This window comes from Metopolophium dirhodum, chromosome 9 (genome assembly GCF_019925205.1).
Source record: "Metopolophium dirhodum isolate CAU chromosome 9, ASM1992520v1, whole genome shotgun sequence".
NCBI classification, from domain to species: Eukaryota; Metazoa; Arthropoda; class Insecta; order Hemiptera; family Aphididae; genus Metopolophium; species Metopolophium dirhodum.
The window spans coordinates 19,897,290-19,919,853 of NC_083568.1; the positions used below are offsets into that span (position 1 = coordinate 19,897,290).

At 28.8% G+C, this 22,564-nt stretch overlaps 3 protein-coding genes across 5 annotated transcripts; 2 read left to right on the top strand and 1 right to left on the bottom strand.

Annotated features, from left to right (window-relative positions):
• Positions 1-3,775: 3,775 nt before the first annotated feature.
• Positions 3,776-6,799, top strand: LOC132952543 (zinc finger CCHC-type and RNA-binding motif-containing protein 1-like). The gene is made up of 5 exons (XM_061024867.1): positions 3,776-4,079; positions 5,918-6,029; positions 6,110-6,328; positions 6,402-6,539; positions 6,609-6,799. The coding sequence occupies exons 1-5, from the start codon at positions 3,970-3,972 to the stop codon at positions 6,708-6,710; spliced, it is 681 nt and encodes a 226-aa protein (XP_060880850.1). The 5' UTR covers positions 3,776-3,969; the 3' UTR covers positions 6,711-6,799.
• LOC132952541 (uncharacterized) lies at positions 6,139-10,251 on the bottom strand. 3 transcript variants are annotated; one of them, XM_061024865.1, is made up of 14 exons: positions 9,962-10,251; positions 9,530-9,711; positions 9,344-9,462; positions 9,109-9,284; positions 8,934-9,037; positions 8,712-8,860; positions 8,508-8,649; positions 8,347-8,438; positions 8,150-8,286; positions 7,568-7,615; positions 7,288-7,506; positions 7,062-7,232; positions 6,775-6,989; positions 6,139-6,278 (listed from the first exon to the last, which is right to left on the bottom strand). In XM_061024865.1, the coding sequence occupies exons 1-13, from the start codon at positions 10,089-10,091 to the stop codon at positions 6,811-6,813; spliced, it is 1,848 nt and encodes a 615-aa protein (XP_060880848.1). In that variant the 5' UTR covers positions 10,092-10,251; the 3' UTR covers positions 6,139-6,278; positions 6,775-6,810. The 3 variants fall into 3 exon arrangements, with proteins under 3 accessions (XP_060880848.1, XP_060880847.1, XP_060880849.1); XM_061024864.1 differs by having other exon boundaries at positions 7,050-7,232; positions 9,962-10,248; XM_061024866.1 differs by having other exon boundaries at positions 7,050-7,232; positions 9,530-9,740; positions 9,962-10,102.
• A 414-nt stretch (positions 10,252-10,665) lies between these two features.
• LOC132952165 (uncharacterized) lies at positions 10,666-14,530 on the top strand. The gene has a single exon (XM_061024353.1). The coding sequence runs from the start codon at positions 11,104-11,106 to the stop codon at positions 13,231-13,233; it is 2,130 nt and encodes a 709-aa protein (XP_060880336.1). The 5' UTR covers positions 10,666-11,103; the 3' UTR covers positions 13,234-14,530.
• The last annotated feature ends 8,034 nt before the right edge of the window (positions 14,531-22,564 follow it).

Consider the following 22,564-nt stretch of genomic DNA (forward strand, 5'->3'; position numbering starts at 1 on the left):
AAAATAGAGCTCGGAATTTTGTCACTGTGCTCAGGGTGTATAATACAGTTGACGTATGAAACTTCCTATGTGACCGAACTCGTCATTATATAGAAAAACCGGCCTTACTGAATTTAATTGGTGATAGCATTTTGATTGAAAGATTGTTAATTGCAATTATGTCGTGTGGAAATTGGTTATTATTATGCGTTTAGTAGGGTTGACGGCGATACGATATTTCTGTGTTGTTTATTGTTTTGTGATAATTTGTTCGACGATGTTTTTGCTTGCGAAGTATATGCAGAACCTGTTGTTCGAAACGCGTGGTGCAAATTTTATATTGTTTGGTGACGTAAGTAGACTGAATGCCTTAATATATTCTATTTGTTGCACATCTTGAATCGTGTTGAAAATATCAGTATATATATATAGGGGTTATTGCTTGGTCTTTTTTTGGGAAAGAAACATATTATGTGCGGTGTTTTCTGCGAAAGTTTTTTGCGTGTTTGTTTGTAGGGGGTTGGATGGTCTCGTGAGTGCTATTGACTATTTTGGTTGTGGGGGGTCTACCTTAACATACTTTTTAATTATTTGGTACTATAATATTACTATATTAGTTTTACAAAAACAAAATGCATAATAATATACCAGACATCAGTACTTATATAATATTATGGCCGTATGATAACCCAGAAATTATATTTTATACATCCATACAGCTGGTCACAGTGACTTGATAGTTGTTACTGTTGTTAGTATAATAGTATGTAAGTATAAAGAGCATTGATATAGATTATAGGTACTGAAAAATAAGAATGTTAATTCCTCAGGTATTATTCCCCTATATTCAGTGGCGTATACATAACTTTTGTATGGGGGGGGATCAGTTGCAAACAAATTATTATGGAACAAAAATACCTAAACCTAGGTATGTGCACATTTAAATACCTAATAAATGATAAAACATATATATATTCAATACATTTTATTTTAAATTCTACAAGTAGTTATATGTAGTTATGACTTGTTCGTACAACTGACATAATATTTGTGGTTGATTTTTGTTTTTAGATAATAATATTTATTATTTAAGCTATTTTTAGCTATTTTTATATTTCTTTTTCTAATGTATAGGAAAATGTATTATTATACGCACGGATATGCGGGCGTCGTCTCCGCCGCGTTGATATCGGTGACGGTGGCGACTGGCGACGGCCCGTGGCTGGTCTGCCACATATTATTATCTTATAATAATTTATTATACTTGTATATATAATATACATATTATCAAATATCACATAATACGATTATATGAATATGAAATAAATATATGATTACTGATTAATATTAAGTAAATTATTTTTAATTAATTGTTGAATGTGTTAAAATAAAAATTTACAAAAAATCCTTGCCATTTTTTTTCCTTGTAATTTCCTTACATTAAGTCATTAAGAACACTATTTTATAAAATTTAAAAAAAGGCCTATTGGGGGGGGATCTGACCCCCACATCGCCCCCTTGTATACGCCCCTGCCTATATTATACTAACTCTGTACAGAATAAATTTTTTTTTTTAGTGATACAGGCCATTAAGGCCTTTTGTATGCTTCAACCAAACTTCTCCATATATTCCGGTCCATTGCATCCTCCAATCGCTTTGTCTCGACGGTATCTGAAATATCTTTATTAACTATGTCTAACCACCGCTGGCGAGGTCTTCCCCTTGGTCGTTTTTTTGTTGGGTTTCGGATTAGGACATTTCGTATGACACTTTCACCAGCCCACTCTAATCGTTTCGCTTTTAAGAACAATCCGAAATTTGGTTTGTTATATAACCTTCCTAGTTCATCGTTCTTTCGTCTCTCATACTCCCCATCTTGATTTCGAACAGGTACGTAAATTTTCCGTAAAACTTTTTTTTTGAAGGTGAGTAGCTTCTCTTCATCCCCCTCTGTGTTGTGGACCATGTCTCGCATGCATGCATTACTATCGGCCTGAGGTAGGAGGTATATAGTTTCTCTTTTGTAGCTTTGGACAATACTCTGGAGCTGAACGTCCTATTCATAGACAAATACGCTTTGTTTGCAATACTTATTCTTAACTGAATTTCATTATACAATATATATATATATGTACAGGGTGATTTATTAAGTATATAACACTCATTATCTCAAAAAGTATTAATGTTTTTGAAAATATTTTTTTACATAGTTTCAAGTTGTTAAAAAACAACATTTTTATTAAAAAAATATTTTTTTAAATATTTTTTATCCTTATAATTTTTAAGTTTTTACTTTTTTGAATGACAGCATAGAGTTTCAATTTCATTTTCCAAAGCAGAAGATTTTTCTAAGTATTTTAATACATAAATATCGAATTTAGGACGAGTAGCTTATGAGTTATTTGCGGGGTAACTCCATACCACTCCACTCCGCCCATCTAAACTTTAAATGCTTATACCTCATAGACTACTCGCCCTAAATCAGATTTTTATAAATCAAAATACTTAGAAAAATATTCTGCTTTGGAATATGAATTTAAAACTCTATGCTGTCATTCAAAAATGTAAAAAACTTAAAAAATTATATAGATAAAAAATATTTAAAAATCTAATTTTTTATTAAAACGTAGTTTTTTTAACAACTATGTAAAAAATATTTTCAAAAACATTAATACTTTTTGAGATAATGAGTGTTTTACGCTTTATGAATCACCCTTTATATATCATCCATAACCAGAGCTGGTGTGTACTGTGTAGTAACTACAAATACTGTAAATGATCTATTTGATTATACATATTAGTTATTAATTTATTATACAATTTATTATAATAATATGATCTTAGAATGAATAGTTAATTTTAAATGTTGGGATTACACATTTATACCTGTATTACAAAAATTATACCGGTATTACAAATATTTTAAATTTCCGTCTTTTGCACCGGTATTTTTTTTAAAGGGAATAATTTCTGCTATCTTATGGGTTAAGTCAACAAATGAACATATTATATATGTTGGGTGGGTGCCTGGAATTCACCGATATGCAACCGGGCATACATGGTTTCTTATCACTAGAGTTACCTATCTTTTGTCACCCAACTTCACACACGTAAAGACAAAACATATTTAAAAAAATTCATTGTATAGTTACTGTTAACTTTAATAACATGAAACTATTAAATATAAAATGAATTACTATTTGTACCTACCTATTTAGATTTAGATTTGTATGAATTTTATCCTCAACTATTAATAGTCAATATTATCAATTATTTATGGTACATTATAGGTATGTATTAAAAATGTCAGAAAACTGGTAATTGTAATTGGTAAAACACTAAAGCTTTTCAGTATTTTATTTTAAGAAAGTGTTTGACCTTTGACGTTTGTCATTAATTAACTGTTTATGTATGTAATAATGTTATCATCATTCATCATAGAAAACAAATTATTTTCATAGCTTTAATCACATATAATATTATACACAATATATAAGATAAAGTTTTGTACGAAAACCGAAAAACCACATAATATAATTAAATACATGTATATATAAAGTTATAATGTTTATGAGAACATTTTCCTATTTTTTTTTTTTTTATAGATAGATTATTATTTGGCCGTCGTCATGACGTGAACAACTATAATACCTAATAACAACATTAAATTAAATTTTGGCGCGCATTCTCGGATAAACATGTCTTATCTATATGATAATACCAGTGTATTTAGCCATGAATATGATAATGACGATGTAAATACTAATGTCTACTGCTGTGATACCATAGAACAATACAATATAATGGTGATACTGTGAACTAAGATTTTCTTTTATGAATTTAGAATTATGTCGCTTGTTGGTACTCAGTAGTCGGTTAAAGTTGAATACATTTTTAGTTAGTATTTACACTAGTGCTAGTTTCGATATGTACTAATGTTCAATTAGGTAAATGATAAATTCATTTTTTTTTTTAAATTCACATTTATTATGAATAAATTAGCTCCAAGCAAATGTACAGTATATGTTTCAAATCTTCCATTCAATTTGACAAACAACGACTTACATAAAGTATTTGAAAAATATGGAAAATTAGTTAAGTGGGTATACACATTATAAAAAGTATTTTTTTTTTTTTGAAACTATGTCTTAAAAATTAAGATGCATAATAATATTAGAATATTACCCATGAACTAAAACTTTTTTAAAATTAATAAGTACATAACATATATATTTAGATGTGTCGTACAGAGCTAGTGATAAGTAATATTTACTCGAATATTTATGAAGGAATCGTGCTTAATGAAATTGTCAACTTAATAACATGAATTAAAACAATTTCAAAATATTACTTCTTGTTTCTACAACACCATACTAAATCAATTTTTAATTTTAAGTTGCCGTCAGCTGTCTTTTTGATTCTATTAACCAGTTGATTCCATAAAGCATCTTTTTATTAATATAATAATTGGTTTGGGATTATCAATGATTCTATAAAGCAGTGATTACATTAAGTGGAACTCACTGTAGTATTAAACAGAGTGATTTTAAGCTAACCCCCCATTTTCCTCTTTAATACTATATTTATTCAAATTCTGATTTTTAGAATTTTCAAGTATATGTAATTACAGTGTTTTCAAATTTTTTCATATTTATTGTACTATTTAAGGAGTGTCCTGTGGTGATTACAAACTTCAATTTTTCAAATAAGAATCCTCCCCTCTCATTTCTTACTGTAAATAATTTAGTGTACAATTTTCTTGAGAATGTTGATGTATCTAATCAATTCTAATAAGTAGTTTTGGAGTTATTAAAATATTTATACTAAGGATAAAAATCCTTAAAAATATAAACTATATATTGTAATAGATGTAGAAGTTATTATATTTGGATCATTTTCATAAATTATTTATATTGATAGACAAACATTTTCAAATTATCTAAGCTATGTGTATTTGACCCATTACCATACAACATTCACTAAGATATTAATATGTAACTCAAAAACTACCCACTTAAATTTAGATTTAGATACATCAAAATTCACAAAAAAAATATTTGCTGAATAATTAAAAGTGAAATGGGGGTTTCTATTTGAAAAAAAAGAAATTTTTATTGATAAAGGATCATCCCAAAGTGGAGTAAAAAATCTCAAGTATTTGAAAATATGGTTTAAAGATCCTAACCTTGAGTATATCTAAAAACGCCAAAGCATAAAAAAAGGGTGAGCATGCTTAAAAATCACTGTATATACATAACAAATCAAAAATTAACAAATAATTATCATAATACATGCCAAATAACAAACATATTTTATATTAAATATCACACAGAGATTCTCCTTCTTTTTAACAAAGATCATTTTTTTTATAATTTTTGACATTTAAATTTTATCCAAAATCTCTTAGTCATAATCAAAATATATAATGCATAATGCGCTTAAATACTGTTATAGTTTTTTTTTAAAAAACAAAAAAATATGTTTAGAACTATAATTGTTAGTCAGAAGTTGTTCCATTCATGGAAACTGAATATTTAATATTAAAATAGAACACATTTAAAAATTTAAAAAAATGCATTATTTTTTTTTTTTAAATACGACTGAATTAGATTCATCAATATAAAAATGTTTACTGCTTTGTATTTTGTTGATAAGGTGTAAGATATTACACTGTAAGTAATCACCTTACAACTATCAGGGATAGGTAAATATGTAACATACATTTAGTAGCTGTATATATGTAACATTTATAGTTGAATCAATTATTATAAATGTATTTTATTTATAAAATCAATTAATTAAAAAACAATAATACAAAAATATTAACATAAAAATTACATAAATAATTAATAAATATGTATTCATTTTAAACCTAAAATTTGCACCATTTTAAATAAATCACTTAACTTTATGATTAATATAATTTTATCATATTAGAATCACAATAGTTAAAGATAAAACAACACGACAAAGTAAAGGAGTGGCATTTGTATTATTTCTTAATCAAAATGAAGCTAACGTTTGTGTTAAATCTACAAATGGCATACAAGTAATGATATTATATTATCTCTTACATTTTTAAGCTATCTATACCTCTTAAAAAACAACTTGTATATATTTGTGTCTTAGATGTTCGGGAGAACGTTAAAAAGTTCTATCGCAGTAGACAATGGCCGTAGTACAGAATTTATCAGGAAACGTCAGTATACTGACAAAAGTTTTTGCTACGAATGTGGCAAAGAAGGCCATCTTAGTTACAAATGTCCAGAAAATTGTTTGGGTGAACGACAGCCACCACCTAAAAAGAAAAAAAAGAAAAACTTAGATGGTAATGAAGGATGTAGCAAAGTAAGAAATTTTTTTTCATTTGGCAAATAACAAGTAAGTATACATTTCAAATGATTTATTTATTTTGTTACAGAATCAAGAATCTTATCTTAGCTCAGAAGAGGATACAGAATTTTATGACAGAACTAAAAATTACAAAGAAAGAAATAGTGATGAAGAAAAATGTGATATATCTCATATGGAGACATTAAGTGCAGTAATACACGAAGAAGTAAGAAGAACTAATAAATAATTATTAATATAAGTATCATACAGTTTGGTTATTTATTTTTTTTTCCAGCAAAAGAATAATATTGACCAGTCTAGCAAAGTTGAGGTGTTACATAAAAAAGTATACCGTAAAGATTCATACTTCAGTGATGAGGAGGAACTTACTGAATAATAATTTTAATTAATGTTTTTATTCTATATTTAGTTAAGATATTACTATTAATTAATATACGCACCTGAATATAGTTCTATACAATACAATTTATGCATTGTTAGTTATTCCATACATTATTTTCAGAAATTTGTTTGTTAGGTTCATCAAATTGGTACTGTGATTTTTGTGTAAACTTAGGTTTATCAATCGGAAATACTTCATAAATTACTGAAGAACTGTATTGGCTATGTGTTAATGATTTGAATTCAAATTTTTTCAATTCTTTTACTAAAAATGCTGCATGAATACAAATATTAATACAATTAATTCAATAAATAAATTTACTGTGGTTCTTACTGTTTGATTTACCAAATTCAAGCTTTTGAATTTTCCGAACGATAACATCATAACGGCCCTTACATTTACTTATGTGACTACGAAATTCTTCATCCAACTTTCCTAGACGATACAGTATTGAGTAACTATTTTCAACAATTTCTTCCATTAGTTTTAATAGATCAATGTCATAAGATTCTCTTTCTAAATAATAAAAATATTGTAATTATCTTCCTTAAAAAATTATAACCAAATATACCTTTTTCATAAATGTTGAATACAATATACAAAAATTGTATAGTTAATTCTATAAATGATGCAGTGCAATCACATGTTTTATTTGGTATTTTGTGCATCCATCTGGGTACATGTGTACTATTTAAAAGAACATTTACAAAATATAAATAATTTGTAATAAGATGATTGCTGTGTTTGAGGAGTTCTAGCTGAAGACAAAGGACACGGAGAACACATGTTCCTAAATTAATAACGATAGAATTATTTTTAAAACAAATAAAAAAATAATGTACAGTTTGTACCTGTTGTAAATGTACTAACTCTGTCAGATAGAATAAATGTATTAGGAGCTAAAAAAAAAAAATATATATGGTATTAATCATAAGTGTTAAAACTTAGGAACATAGATTATTTTATTTTGAGGTTATTAACTGTATATACTTGTTAATTTTTTTAATGCCAACAACCAATTTGTATGTAACATAATTTACCATTTTGAATAAAAAGTAAAAATGTTAAATTCAATTAATACATTAATACATTTCAAATGTAATCATAAAAATATTGATATACAATGTTAATTTTTAATATTCCAAACTCAAAAGCTACTTTTAAATTTGTGACTAATAAAAAAGTTTATAAATGTATTTAATCAAATATAAAAGGTTCTAAATTTGTGATATTTAAATGTTAAAATAGAATAACTTATTAGTAAATCAGTTATTATAAAAAGTTGGCCAGCGTAAAGCATTTTTTAGTTCAAAACAGAATAAAGCATTACATTAAAAAAAAAAGTAACAAAATCATAATCAATATCTTTAAATAAATTATTTAGTTATAAATTAAATTTACACAATATATGATTTAAAACTTATTTAACTTACTAGATAATTGACATAGACTGTCCGTTATCTCTGTGTATATAGAAATTTTGCTTAACAAATTGATTAGTTCTTGTACAATGTTAATGCATGGGCGACAGAATACTATTTCTTTAATTATATCATAAATGTCCAATTGCCTAGAGTGATCATAACATGAAAAATAAGTAAAACCATGTTTCAAACATTTTATTACTCACTTTTGTTTTGTTATATTCCAATTACAACTACACAAATTCGTAAGAAATTTTATCAGTGCTATAATTACCGAAACATATTCCAAGGTACGACTCTATAACAATAAAATTACAGAATAATTAGATAGTTAAAATCAAAATCATTCAAAATCAATAAATATTACTTGTGAACCGATTATTTGTAAAAAGTGTACAAAGGTTTGAAATAAATTATTTGTATGATTCATAACAATTCTTGGGACGACATTAGAAATAGTAGTTAATACTGATATGCAATCCAATAAATGAGAAAATTGTAGATCAAACCTAAGAAAAAAAGTTGATAAAAAAGTTGAACGAGTAGAAGTATAACATTATAACTATCTTACATAGAAAACCTATTTTTTAAACATTGTTTGTTTAAATGTAAGTAACTATAAATTAATTGTTTTTCTCTTTTAACAAAATCCTCATCATCTATTGTCTCTTGAAGTATTTCAATTGTAGATTCTAAAATATGTTTACAGTTTTCAAATAACTGAAAAATTTAGAAAAATTAAAGTAAGTACATATTTTTTTAATTTAGTTATGGTTGTTTTTTTTTTATTTACCAATTCAATTAAAGAGTAAGATTGAATTTCATCAAAAGTTTCTAACACCATCAGTTTGGCTAAAATTAAATGACAATCTTGTATTGTACTTAAATTTTTGACATCTATCAAATGAAAAAATAAAAATAGGTATTAAAGAATCTTTACTTTTTTCATACCTGAATAAATTTTTTACCATTTTGATTATTTTGAATACTAAATAAGTCAGGATACAAACACTTTTTTAGCTTTTCATAACTTTTATTTATTTCTGGAAAATTATCCCTTATTAATAGATAATGTTCATTATTTGTGATTTGAAATGTTTGAGTTGATACATTTTTTTTTGTATTATGTTCTGAAGCATTGTGTCTAAATATTTTATGAATTAGTGATAATTAGATATAGTAAATCATTATTATTTTTCTTACAATAAAGTTGAGTTACTTCCAGTTTTCATACAGCTAAATGATACATTTTTCTGAGGGACAATTTTGTTGATAATCTTCATTTCTTTTATCTTATTTTTAAGAGCAGTCGTTTCTTGTTGCTATCAAAAATAATAATGTCATTTAATCTACATTAAGTTTCAGACTATATGATTTTAAATAGCCAACCTGGAATTTAAGCTCTGTATCTTTACAGTCGATAATATTTTTTAAGGCTTTAAATTTATCATCTTGTTCTTGTTTTGTGTTGTATAGTTGAATTTCTAACTGCTTGATTTTATTTTTTAAATTTTTGATCTCCCCCTCTCTAATTTGACTGTCCCTTTGATTACCAGGGTTATTTAAATTAACTGGAACATAAAGGGGGACATAGGTTGAACTAAAACATATTTTCAATAAATGTATTAATTTGTAATATGAACACATTTAAAATATGATATTATATATTATAAAATGTAAATAAAATTAATAGTTAAACATTAATTTGGATATTTAACCACAATGTATTCACCATATTACAATAATATTAGTTTTGAGGAAAATGGCAATGTGATTCGTCGGTACAAGAATTTTAAAATTATTTTGTAATAATTAACTTACCGGAAAAATGTGATTGTGATGCCAACGATTCAATGTTGACAATTGAGTTCACTTCATCGTAAGTAAAATCGTCACCCCAAATGTCTTCTTGACCGTTAGTTGGTGGTTCCGTTCTAGGTCTTTTACTCATTATTATTATTTTTGGCTAATCATAATTATAAAAACAATCAGATTCATATAATAAAAAAAAAAATCATATAAAATATTATATACGCAAATCTCAAAATCATAATATTAAATATTAATACTTTCAAAACGAATAATATCTATTGAAATTCAAATTGATATCAGTAATCAGTATCTCACCAACATGTTTACAGCGCTAGTCGCGGCCAGTGCCCACTGCACAGTTGCGCATTGCGCTAGACACCAGACAGTGGCGGTCGGTCGCGGCAGCAGGCAAAAATATATTCCATTATCAATACCTAAGATCATAATATACCGATTACTCGGTATCTACCACATTCGCTTATCATACTTAATATTGGTAACATAGAAATTATTTTTCCAATATTAATTAATAATTCATGTTTATAATTATTAATTATAGACTTATAAATACTGTACAAAATATAAAATGATTTTGTTTTAATAATTTCAACGTTTTCAAACCGGTAAATGGCAAATGTTTTTTAATCGATTGTAATGCGTTTGTTTATAACATCCATGAACCATATGATTATTATGTAGTCTTTGGGAAATTCATTATAACAAAATGCAAATGGCTGGCGCACCAGACGTAATGGTTTATTAGGGAATGTTTATTGTTTCCGGGCGTATATTCACTGTTCGTAAGTGCGATTTTGGTAGGTGCCGTATCGTTCGTAAACATTTTATACATTCGTCCGTCGTGATTGTTCGAACGTAGTACGACGTGGAGTGCGCGAGTTTTGATGTGAAAATGTGTTGACACACTTAGGAGCTACCGTGGTCGTGTCGACTGCGTATCATGACAAAGGATTCTATCGGTATCCTGTGCGCCGCCGACACCTGTGAACCCGGCCGTCTTGTAATGTCCAGGGTATTATCGTAAGTTGACATGTTACATTTAAGTACACGGCCGAGTTAGTGTTTTTTGAAAAATAAAAACTAAAGCTACAATATTATAATAATGAAAGGAGTCCGTATCTGATATCACGCAAATGCGACCAGTCATGCCACAGGTATTGCTTGCGGCAATGCTTTGGCTCCTGGTGTCTGACAGCAATGCACAAATGTTCGACCATGACATGGGTGTATTAGATAGACGGGTGCTAACTGATGGCGTAGACTATGAGCTGTTCAACAAGACACTAGCGTCAAAGCCAGGATCAGGCTCTCGGGCTTCACGGACAAATTCGTCGCAACAACAACATGTGACAAGTCCAACTAACCGTCTGATACCTGCATACAATCCTCCAGATCGAAACACTTTTACTCCACCTTTACCTCCAGAGCGGTTCAATCCATTTGCTGACAAACCAACACTTAGGGGTAGTAATTCAGAAAAGCCATTGCAAACTAGACGGCCAGGAATTGTGCAGGCAAAATTTGAAAAAGAATTTATACCCATCAGGCCTGTAGATGTGCCAGTAGCTGATACAAAAAAGAAGACAATTAACACACCTAGTTTGAATAAGTTAAGAGTGCCAGAATCTACTTATTCAGAACCAACTAGTACTACAGCAGTTAATGGATTCAAAGGCCTTAACGATACTTATAGTATTGTGGTACAGCAAGTACAAAACTTGTCAAGCCCAAATGTTTTTAGAATATTGTTTGATGATACAGGTAAGAAAATGGATGGATTATTAGGTAACGATAAGCCAAACTTTGACCAGGATCTTAAACCATCTCGAACTGTTAAACAAGAAGTTCCCAAGCCCACACCACGAATCGTACAACCAATCGAAACCACCTCTTCATCTCAAGTATATGAAACAACATCTGAAGAAACAACTGAAAATGAACCATCATTATTTAAGGAGCAACAAGTAACAGAATCTAAAAATGATGTTGATATACCTGAATCACATCCAGAGATTGTTTCTATGCCGGATCATCCTGAACCAAGAGCCAGGTATATTCTTGGTGTTTTTTGGGATGTTCATGTTTATTTAATTGCTATACTTTTCCTGATATTGGTATTTTGTTCAATGGTTAGTATAGCAAGGATAAGAGCATTCAAGAAATTATTAACATGTGGTTACTTTGTCACTATACATGGTTTATTAATAATCATAGGCTGTGTAAGGAGTGCATATTTGTTATATGACCCATATAATGTAAACGGAACATTGTCTATTCAAGTGTCTGGGTTGGCTCTAAACATAGTATTCCCACTCTTGTTGACTGTATATTCAGTTTTATTTTTGTTTCTGTTGCGAGCCACTGATGTAAAAACAATTTTTTATAGTTTACAAAAATCGTCATTATTAGCAATATTTATTTGTTGCTATATGGCATTTTGTATTATTGTATTGTTTTATTCAGAAGCTCATATACTTTCATTAGTATCCAAATGTATCTACATTCTATTATGTGTAATACTTGGGGTGACTTATGTATGTCTATATAGGTCTATGACTAATGCTTCCTTAAGGAAACAAGGAACTATATTTGGAGCTAGTTTCCATGAACATCGACCGACTTTGGCTCATTCTGTACGTGTGACATTGGCCACTAGTATGTTGAGTCTTCTTATGGCATCAGTTCAATTATATGGTATGGTTGGTGTTTATGAAATGTTGGGTAAAGATCAGCCGAACCCATGGTTATGGTGGGGTTATCAGTTCTCTGTACGTGTGATTGAGATATCATCATGTTTTTTGATATTTTGGGCATCCATACAGCCACTGAGGTATACTAGCGAAAAAGAAGCTCAAAATCAATCTGGCTTAACATTGTTCCCATGTCGTGGTACTGTTTCCCGGAGTGATCCACCATCAGATGACATTTATCCAGCCATCTGCAGTGCCAATCAAGCTGTACACAATTACACATTACGTACGGGTAAACACATATATGACGACACATACTCAATGGGTGGTCCGCCGTTGGCTAACCATCAGTTATTTGCGCACACTACTGAAAGGAGATCATTAAAACGAATGGATGATGACTCTAGAAGTATGTATGCATATGCCGAGAGAGCAGCCATACAGCCTTCACCGTCCATGTTAGTTGCTGAAAATGGATTTGTTAGGTTTAGATCACTAGCTGATGAACGTAACTCAGAAGATCAGATGTATCCGATCAAAATTCATCATCACAGGGATAACTGTTGTACTTAATAAATAGACCCTAAATAAGTTGACTATTCTTTTTTATTTTTTTATTTTTGTACATAGAATATTTATGTAATTTTTTTCTGTTTAAATTTAATGTGTTCCTTTAGCTTAAACAACATTCCATTATATAACATTTTCGTTTCTTATTACCTATTATTTTTTTTTTTTTTTTCAAAGACTGCTTTATTTCTTAGGGGCCAAGTATAGTATCAGTATGCCAATGTTTATGTATTTAAAATATTAAGGAGTAAAAACCTTTAACATTGATTTTACATGACATACTTATTATTGAACAAACAATACAAACTGGCCTATACTTAACACATTTATTTAATCCTTAAAAAAAAATAGTTTAGCTTCTTTATTTTTTTACTAACATGTCTGTGCCATTTTTTATATAGGTACTTACAAACTATCTAGTAACAATTTTATAACATTCATATTTTGAAATCCATTTATTATTGTCAAAACAATGATATCATCCGTCCCGGGTTAAATATTTTTCCATAAATCCATGTGTATTGGTACTCATGTTATGAATTTCTGATAAATTAAAAAGGAGCCAGATTAAGGACTGTAATATTAATTATTCAGTATATTTCGTAATATTTTATTCAGTTTGGACTTCCAATATTTTCAACACTATATGTAATAATATTATAGTAAATACCGCTTGATGTGATATTACTAGCTAATAGTATAATACCTTTTAGATATTTATTGTAAAAAAATAAAATAATAACAATTTAATTTTTATAAATCCAAATTCCATATAGATATTATTGAATTTTTATTTTTATAGAGATTAATCTATTTTTGTTTGTGATAATATCATGTTAGCGGTACCCACTATTACATAAAACTTAACAAATTATAATGTTGATTTTTGTTTCAGATATTTAACTAACTTGAGTATCAACTATTATTAGGATTTTATGACTTATTTAGTAGAATTGCTTCTTGCCCTAGTTCCAATTTGCATTTAAATGTGTTCCTTTGAGTTGAAAAAAAAAATAATTAAAGAATTTCCCTGGTCTTACAGACAAAACTAAATCTCATTAATAGATTAATTTTAATAGGAATGTTTACTAAAAATATATATATTATAGTCGACCTTTATCATGTTGTTATTTACTTATTGTGATCATCCAATTTAGTGTACTTATATATAGTATTTTTAAATATATATAAGTATATATTGTATTTGTATTTTGTAAATACTTTTTTTTTATATTCTGTCCTAAGTAGAGTTTTAAATATTGATGAAGAGGAGATGAAAAAATATATAAATGTATATGTATTTTTTTAGTATATTTGTTCATTATCTGTCCCCTGTCCTTGTCCTTATTTTCCTAATGTAATCTATGGGTAATAACACGAAGGTGAAAAACAAATCATTATTTAAACGGCGAAAAGTAAAAGTGGGACATTGGAAGTTGCTTGTAAAAATATAAACGATCCATTGTGCGTGGGAGGTAATAGAAAGTACAAGGCGCGCGAGTGTAGTAAACTCTTGTGGTACGAACTACAAGTGTCCAAGCGCGCGTGCCTTAGGGTTAAGATACTAATAGCAAAAAATGAACCGCTGCATCTTTCGCTGTACCTTTATTGCCAAATAGCAGTGCGAGGGCGTGTAGTCCACCTTTGGGCTTTGACGAATATATTGAATAACTCGCCACTGCTCCAAGTCTGACAACCGGTTTTACACAATCCTTCAAGCTTACAAATCTTCATCAACATCTATGGACAACTTTTTAATTTATTTCCTAATCGTCGATAAATATAATTATGTACAATAAAATATCGAGAATGAAAATAAAAACCATAGCGTAGGTACATATAATATTTCTTCAAGAGGAACCTATTATATTATATTTGACTTGAGTCATTCTAAGTCCTACAATCTATGAATAGCAATTACTAAACAGTTACTCCGTTATGGAAGTTTATAATGTACATGTAGGGGTATATTGACTATTATTACATGCATTTATCTATAGTCCTCTAATTACTAATCATAAATGTGAAGGTTTTAAATGGTGAAAATGTACAAAATACTTTATTTTTTCTTTTAAATAATGTAGAACGTAATTATTGCAGGGGCGCCATTTGGGGTATCGGCGAATCGCAGGGTATGCATTGGCGGCCCTATTTTTCGCCGTATCATATTGGCCTGTCTTAATTTCATGCTGGCGCCGATGTATCAGTTAAATTGAATTAATTGAAATAATTAATATAAGAAAAAAATATTTTATAAATAAAGGGATATACATAAATATTAAAAAAAAGAAAATGTATATTAATGAATAATGATATTATACTTTTACCATATGTTATCACTTAAAATATTAATTATTTTTCATCCCTAATAGTAAGGTTAGAAAAAACTCCAACATGGCTACATTTCAATTTTCATTGTTATAACTGTGGCATGGTAAAAAATTTGGCAGTCCTATTTTAGAACTGAAATGGCGCCCCTGAATTATTCTAACGTCATTATTTAAGTAGGTATACATTGATGAATGCGTGTAAGACATGGGTTAATGGTAATCGTAATTTATATATGATAACTTGAGTACATGTATGACAAATATGACTACCCGTCATCCATGAATGCCGATAAGTACCTAATCGGAAAGTACCGTAGTTACTTAATCTATAATATTAAAGTTCTCCAGTTTTAAAAATTATTTTGTATGTCATTGAATTTGAATATCAAGAATCAAACGAATGTAAGCCAGAATACACTAACTAACTAGACTAATCTTATGATTAAAGTAAGTGAAATTTATTTTTAAACAATAGACAATACTAAAACAAAAATAAATGCTTATCCTTAGTAATTTATTAATCGTGTATTCGTGTTGTATGCTTTTGAAAACTTTTTGCATGTTTCACTTCCCGTTGCTTATGTCCTTATGATCAATAGGTAGTATAAAATAGTACACACATTATCATAGGCTTTAATTTTTCTTAACAAAGTTTACATTTAAAATTTAAATAAGTACCTAATCCCACAACCCTTTTGTTATAAATATTATAAATTGTTCTCTTTATCGTAAATACTATCTATATAGGTATTGCTCAATTTACTATTGTGCAATAAACAATTATACATATTTATAAATAAATTACATTTAATAATAACCTGCAAACGTAATATTTCTGTAAATAATAGGTAAACATCAAAACATTTTTGTTTTTATTGAATATCTCTGGGAAAAATATTTCTATTTATTTCCTAAAAAGATCGGGCGGGTCGGACAAAAAATAAAAATTAACTGGTGTACAATTGAATCATATTTATAAATTATTTTAAAATAATTACAAATCGTTCCAATACTATGTACATGCTATAAAATAATAATAGGTACCTATATAGTCAAATACTCAAATGATTAGTGTGAAACTGAAAAATGTTTTTGCGTGACTGAAATAATTACTTCTTTAATAGCATTAACCATTCACCGCCTAGGCATATAACGATATTGTTACCGCGGCTTCCCGAGTGTGGCTCAGTTTTCACGACCGGCTATTCGTTTTAGGCAAACATTATGTACCTAATAATTAATATGTATCATAATGATTGATTATAATTTAAACTATAATATAATAGATCATTTATACAGCTAGCTATAGTATTTATGTCTAAGCGTCTTTTAATATAGTGCCTGCCAATACAGGCCCCACCAGCTAACTAAAATCTAGATTGTAGGTAGGTACATGATTTAGATAGAACAATGTTATAATTATTCATTCACACGAATACCGGCTACTATACTATATAGGTATTAGGTACCTAATCGGCCGCGGCGGTGGTTACGGTCGTGGTGATAAAATCGCGCCACGCCGCGCACATTATTATTGGCATCCGTCGTCGTCGTCTTCGTGCGTCCGCCGGACAAAGAGACACACACACCGACGTGCCGCATCCCGGATTCCCGCAGTTGTCGTCGGTCGTCCAACGACTCTGACGGCATCGGGCATACACGTCTTGTCTATATAATACACGTGTATTGTACGTAGGTACTTTGTTATTTCGTGTGTCCATCGCACCGTGAAAGTGGGCGTGGTTGGAAAACTCGTGTTGCCCAGGGCGCCTCAAAATGTTTTTTCTCAGACGTAGGTAGGTATTATTATATACCTTAGCAAATACTCGGTCTTACACTCTTACTGTATGATCATTTTCTGTACCGTATACGTCATTTTTAGATGAGTTTGTGACGTTTGTGTTTCCGCATTTACACGTGAGTACCTATAAAATATACTCGATGACGTCGAAACACCGAATAAAATCCAAACATTTGCAATCGGCCATATATTATATTATATAGTGGTGAGTGGTTGTAGGATTGCAGCGCATATTTAAGTGTTTCCAGATAATTGTTATTTTAGGTGGATGGTGCAGCGTCACAGTGACCTGCAGCCCTGCAGGTGAAGATTTTCAAAAGGGTCTTCAATTACTTGTAAATACATCGATATGAAAAAAATACATCTACCGTGACTAATGTTATAACACTTAAACGTTATAAGTTATAGGCGTTACAAACATTAGGTATACAGACACAGCAATATCCATTTTTAACCCCCCTCCTGCTGAAATTCTTTTAAGAGTTATACTTTCACAAAGAAAATACACCCGAAAATAAAAATTCGATTTTTCACACTTAAAATGTTGCTACTGGTACATCTCTAACTGCAGTCGCAAGAAAACAAACTTAATAGGTACCCATATAGGCTATAAGCCTATAACTATAGTATTATAGTATGATCGTATTTTAAGTTATAGGTAATTAAAATTATATAGTATATACCTACATAGCCATATAGGTTGGTTGGTTGGTACGTCCAAAATCCAAATCCTAGAGGCAGAAAGTATGAGACTTCCCGAATCCTTTGACATGTTTTTTTTTAGAAACAAGCCTGGGATGCTAAATAAAATAATTGCATTTTTGGTATATTTTAGTCGTTGATTGATTGGTAAATAATTTAAAACAAAATTAAGTAGGTTATTTAATAATAATAAAATTACGTAATATATTTTTTAAATTTTAATAAATTAAAGAATGAAATACTTAATGTTTATATTACTTAGGTATATATAGTTATTAGTTAGGTAGGTATATTAATTATTAGATTATAGGTGTCTATGTCCTCTATACTAGTCTACTCCTCTTAACAATTGTCTAAATAGGTACTTCCAGGGGTGGGGGGGGGGGTCATATATTTTTATTTATTACAATTTATAGTTTTAATGTAGGTAATATATTAGATATTACATCACAGCATTGATCAAATATACTTAAATATTGGAATATTTAATCAACGATCATATTATTATACAATATATCTCGGTTATTATAATATTATTATAAATACTTTTCCATGATAACTATATATAAACATTATATAATATTTTATATGTGTACCTATTATGCTGTAGGATGTGTGCTGTGGCATTCGGCAGATAACTTACTAAAGCATGTACAGAATTTGGAATTCGATATTATGTCCGCAGGCCCCTATCGACACTAAAATAAGTTTTTAAACTTCCATAATGTGCAGTGATCATTAAAAGTAAGTTTACCGAAATATATTTGGTCAATTTCCAAAAAAATCTCTGTTTTTAATTAATAATTTGTCATAACAAACATAAAATATATTACCTACCTATTTAGTAAATTGAAATGTAGCCAATATTGTTTACTTTTACACTAGCTATAGAATTTATATTGTATAATTTACATGGTTGTGGCGTATATTACATTATTGTGATTATACCTATTTATAATAGCCAATTCCAATATTACTTAACTATATGTATGTCGGCATGTAGCTATATGCATATATTGTGTAAGTAAAATTGTAGGCTACCTACCTATATAGTCGGTCGGTGGTGGAGATTTAAAAATGCGTTGGTATAATGGTATGCCAGATGCCCATATGTATTATGTATATAGCATGATAGTTTGTTATTGAAAAACATTCACTATACATTTTGGGTACTTCTACCCTTAAATCTGTCAACTGTCAAGTGTCAACATATGGATTAGTTAACGTCATCCGGTTGGTTCTTACTCGGCTGAACCGCTTTATTTTTGTTGACATCCTTACGATTTTCGAAGGTTGAAGTAAAACTATTTGTTTTATAATTTGTATAACCAATCATGTGATATTCATTGGTATTTATAATTTTCTATTAAACACTTGGTTAGGTATAGTATGTTGTATATATGCTATTTAGTATTTTAGTATGTTTGATGCTTAGGTAGGTACTTAATAATTATTATTATCAACGCAAACAATACAATATATAAATGTTTTTTGAACAAATGTATAAAAGTAAAAAAATCTAAAATATTTCGTAACTAGCTGCAGTATTAGCCAGGCTTAGCTGTGTAATAATGTATAAAAATACGGACTTTTTAACATAGTTAAGTGAGTGAGTAGTATAAAATGGCTAGTTCTAGACCCTAGCAAAACTTCACGCCAGCTTTTCAAGCACCACAAAACACGATATTCACTCACCCTAGCTGTAATCTAATGTTATTAGGACCGAATAATAAACGAATACAATAATGTCAGTCGTCAGATGACATCTATAAAGTATAGGTAGGTAGGTATTTCCTGGCCGTTGCATATTATTTCTTCAACTGTTTACAATTATGATCGGAGCGATGAATGAAGGTATTGACTTAAAATAAAACGTCCTTTTTGTGTGTGTTTATCGTTTATGTATACAATATATATATCATAGCATGGCGCTGTATATCTATTTAGCCATTTATTATAGTGTAAATAATGATATGATCATCAACTTTGAGGGTGATTACTTGTTTCTAATAATTGGATCTAGTTGGTGCTTTTGGGAGCATCAACGTTTTTCGTAAAACCAGTTTTTGACAAAATTGATTTCCTTGTTTTACAATAAAACTGTAACTGTCAGTGACGTATTTATTTTTTTTTTTTTGGGGGGGGGGGGGGGGTGTTCTCCATGTCTGGACACCCCCTGACTTTTAAAAAAAGTCCTAATATATTGGAAATTGGTGTTATCATTTATTTTAATTATTATACAATAAATGGTATTTTTATATAAACGGCATTACTGAAATTAATTTGATTAAATTCGACGACACAGAGACGTATCTACAATTTATCAGGCATAGCCAGAAATTATAATAGTAAAAATACCCGCAGGCCGCAGTGAAAATACAATAACAACGAAAATATTGTGTACGTTATAGGTAGTTTTAATCTAAAAAGTTTAGAGAATTATACATTTCATTATTAATAATACCATTGATTATAAATAGTAATTAAATACTAGTATTTACAATCAATAATTAAACTATTATTCATATACTATTATGGTATTATTTGTCAATTTGTCATTCATTTTTTCGTCTACTGTCGAATTATTATACTGTTATAATTAGTATAATACTGTTGGATTTTACAATTTTTTTTATAAACATTTAAAGTTTGAGTTTTGACAAAATTATAAAAATTATTTTGAAGTCAAAAATTTATAAATTATTTAACTTTTATAGTTAAGGATTAAAAATTTAAAACTAGGTTCCACGTAAATAGGTTATACTATATAAATTACTTTATTCACAATAATATTATCAAATATATTTGGTTATATCATAGGCTGACTGACCGCCTTCGCTCAGAATCTTATTTCTAATACAGTGATATTATATATCATAGAATTCAAATTTAACACAATCCATTACAGTGACTCATTTGTAACCTACTGTACAGCAGAACGACACCTATATGCGACTTGCCCACCTTTTTTTGTTGATTTTTAATTGTTGTAAAAAACTTGCATGATATCATGATAGATACTAGACACACATATATATATATATATACAACAACTAGTTAGCCATCTCCTTCTACAAAACAGTGGAAATGTTTACACACACAGTAGGTAATAGGTATATTATATGTATAATATATAAGTATATATTATGTATATGAATAATGAATAAATGTTTACATTGTCTGGCTTTATAAATTATGGCTGACATCAACATCATAGAATGACGGCTATATTTAGTTGTTTTATTATAAAATTGTAAATATTATATCTACATGGAGCTTTAATAATTCAGTGGCGTGGCGTGGGTATTAAAAAGATGTAAGCAGTGAATTTTTTTTTTCAAAAGTGATTACAATATAGGTACTATACCTAAATACCTAATTATAAATTATGTATAAATAAATTTTATCTTTTTAACATTTTTAATATTTTTAAAAATATACTAGTTGTACAAATCAAATTAAAAACAATATTATGAATTATTATAAACGATCACTTTTAAAATTTCATTTAAAACATAAATTTATTCGTCTTGGTTTTTTTGAGTACCTAGTCTTCAATAACTTCATCATAAAAACTGTTTTCCTTTTGAATTTGGGTTAGTAATTGTTTTTCAATAGATAATATTGACAACGCTGATAGTCTATTTTGTGATTGAGAGTTTCTTAAATATGTATGTCGAAAATGAACGTTCAGCACCTGTGATAATTATTTAAATCAACAAAACCAAATTTTGACCAAATGTTTGATTCACGTGAAAATAAAATACAAGGCCAAAAGTAAAGTTTTTGAGATTTTTCACAACCAGATAACCATTTATTTGAATCGTAATAGGATGAATTAAAATATCGAAAAGTTTTTTTATTTTTTGATTTTAAATTTTGAAGTTTTGGAGTAGGTCTTCCCTTATTTATAATATTTTGTTTTTTAGAAAATGAGTAAGTTCCAAAAGATTTTTGTAACAATTGTTTGATAACATAAAGATAAAATAAAGAAATTGAAGTATAAATACTTCAAAAGTCTATCAGGCGAATGACAGTGACAGTGTACGTAAAAACGACTACAGTCTACAACGCGTCGGACTACGTGCTGGTCGCTTCTTGTTTCTCGCGTAAGCAAAATCAAATGTGCTTACAAACGCTAGTTAAATACGTGACCCCCTCTATGGTATTATAGATTTATAGACTATTCGAAAACAACAGTTGCGCGTAAGCATTTTCAGAATGTGTTACACTGTATATCGTATTATGATTATGCAGTTAACATAATACAGAATGGATTAAAAATAGACCTACAATCGATGATTTTCTTAAAATAGTTGGTAATCAGTAGAAAGTGTACGACAAATAAACAATGACAAAAACCACTACCAGCTATAACTTAAATATTTTATAAATAAAATTAAAATTTTAAAAATCATTTATTATGTACCTATTAGTCGTGATTGATCAAATTTATTTTTTCTTTCATTTAAAGTGTAAGCAGTGCTTACAGTGCTTACAT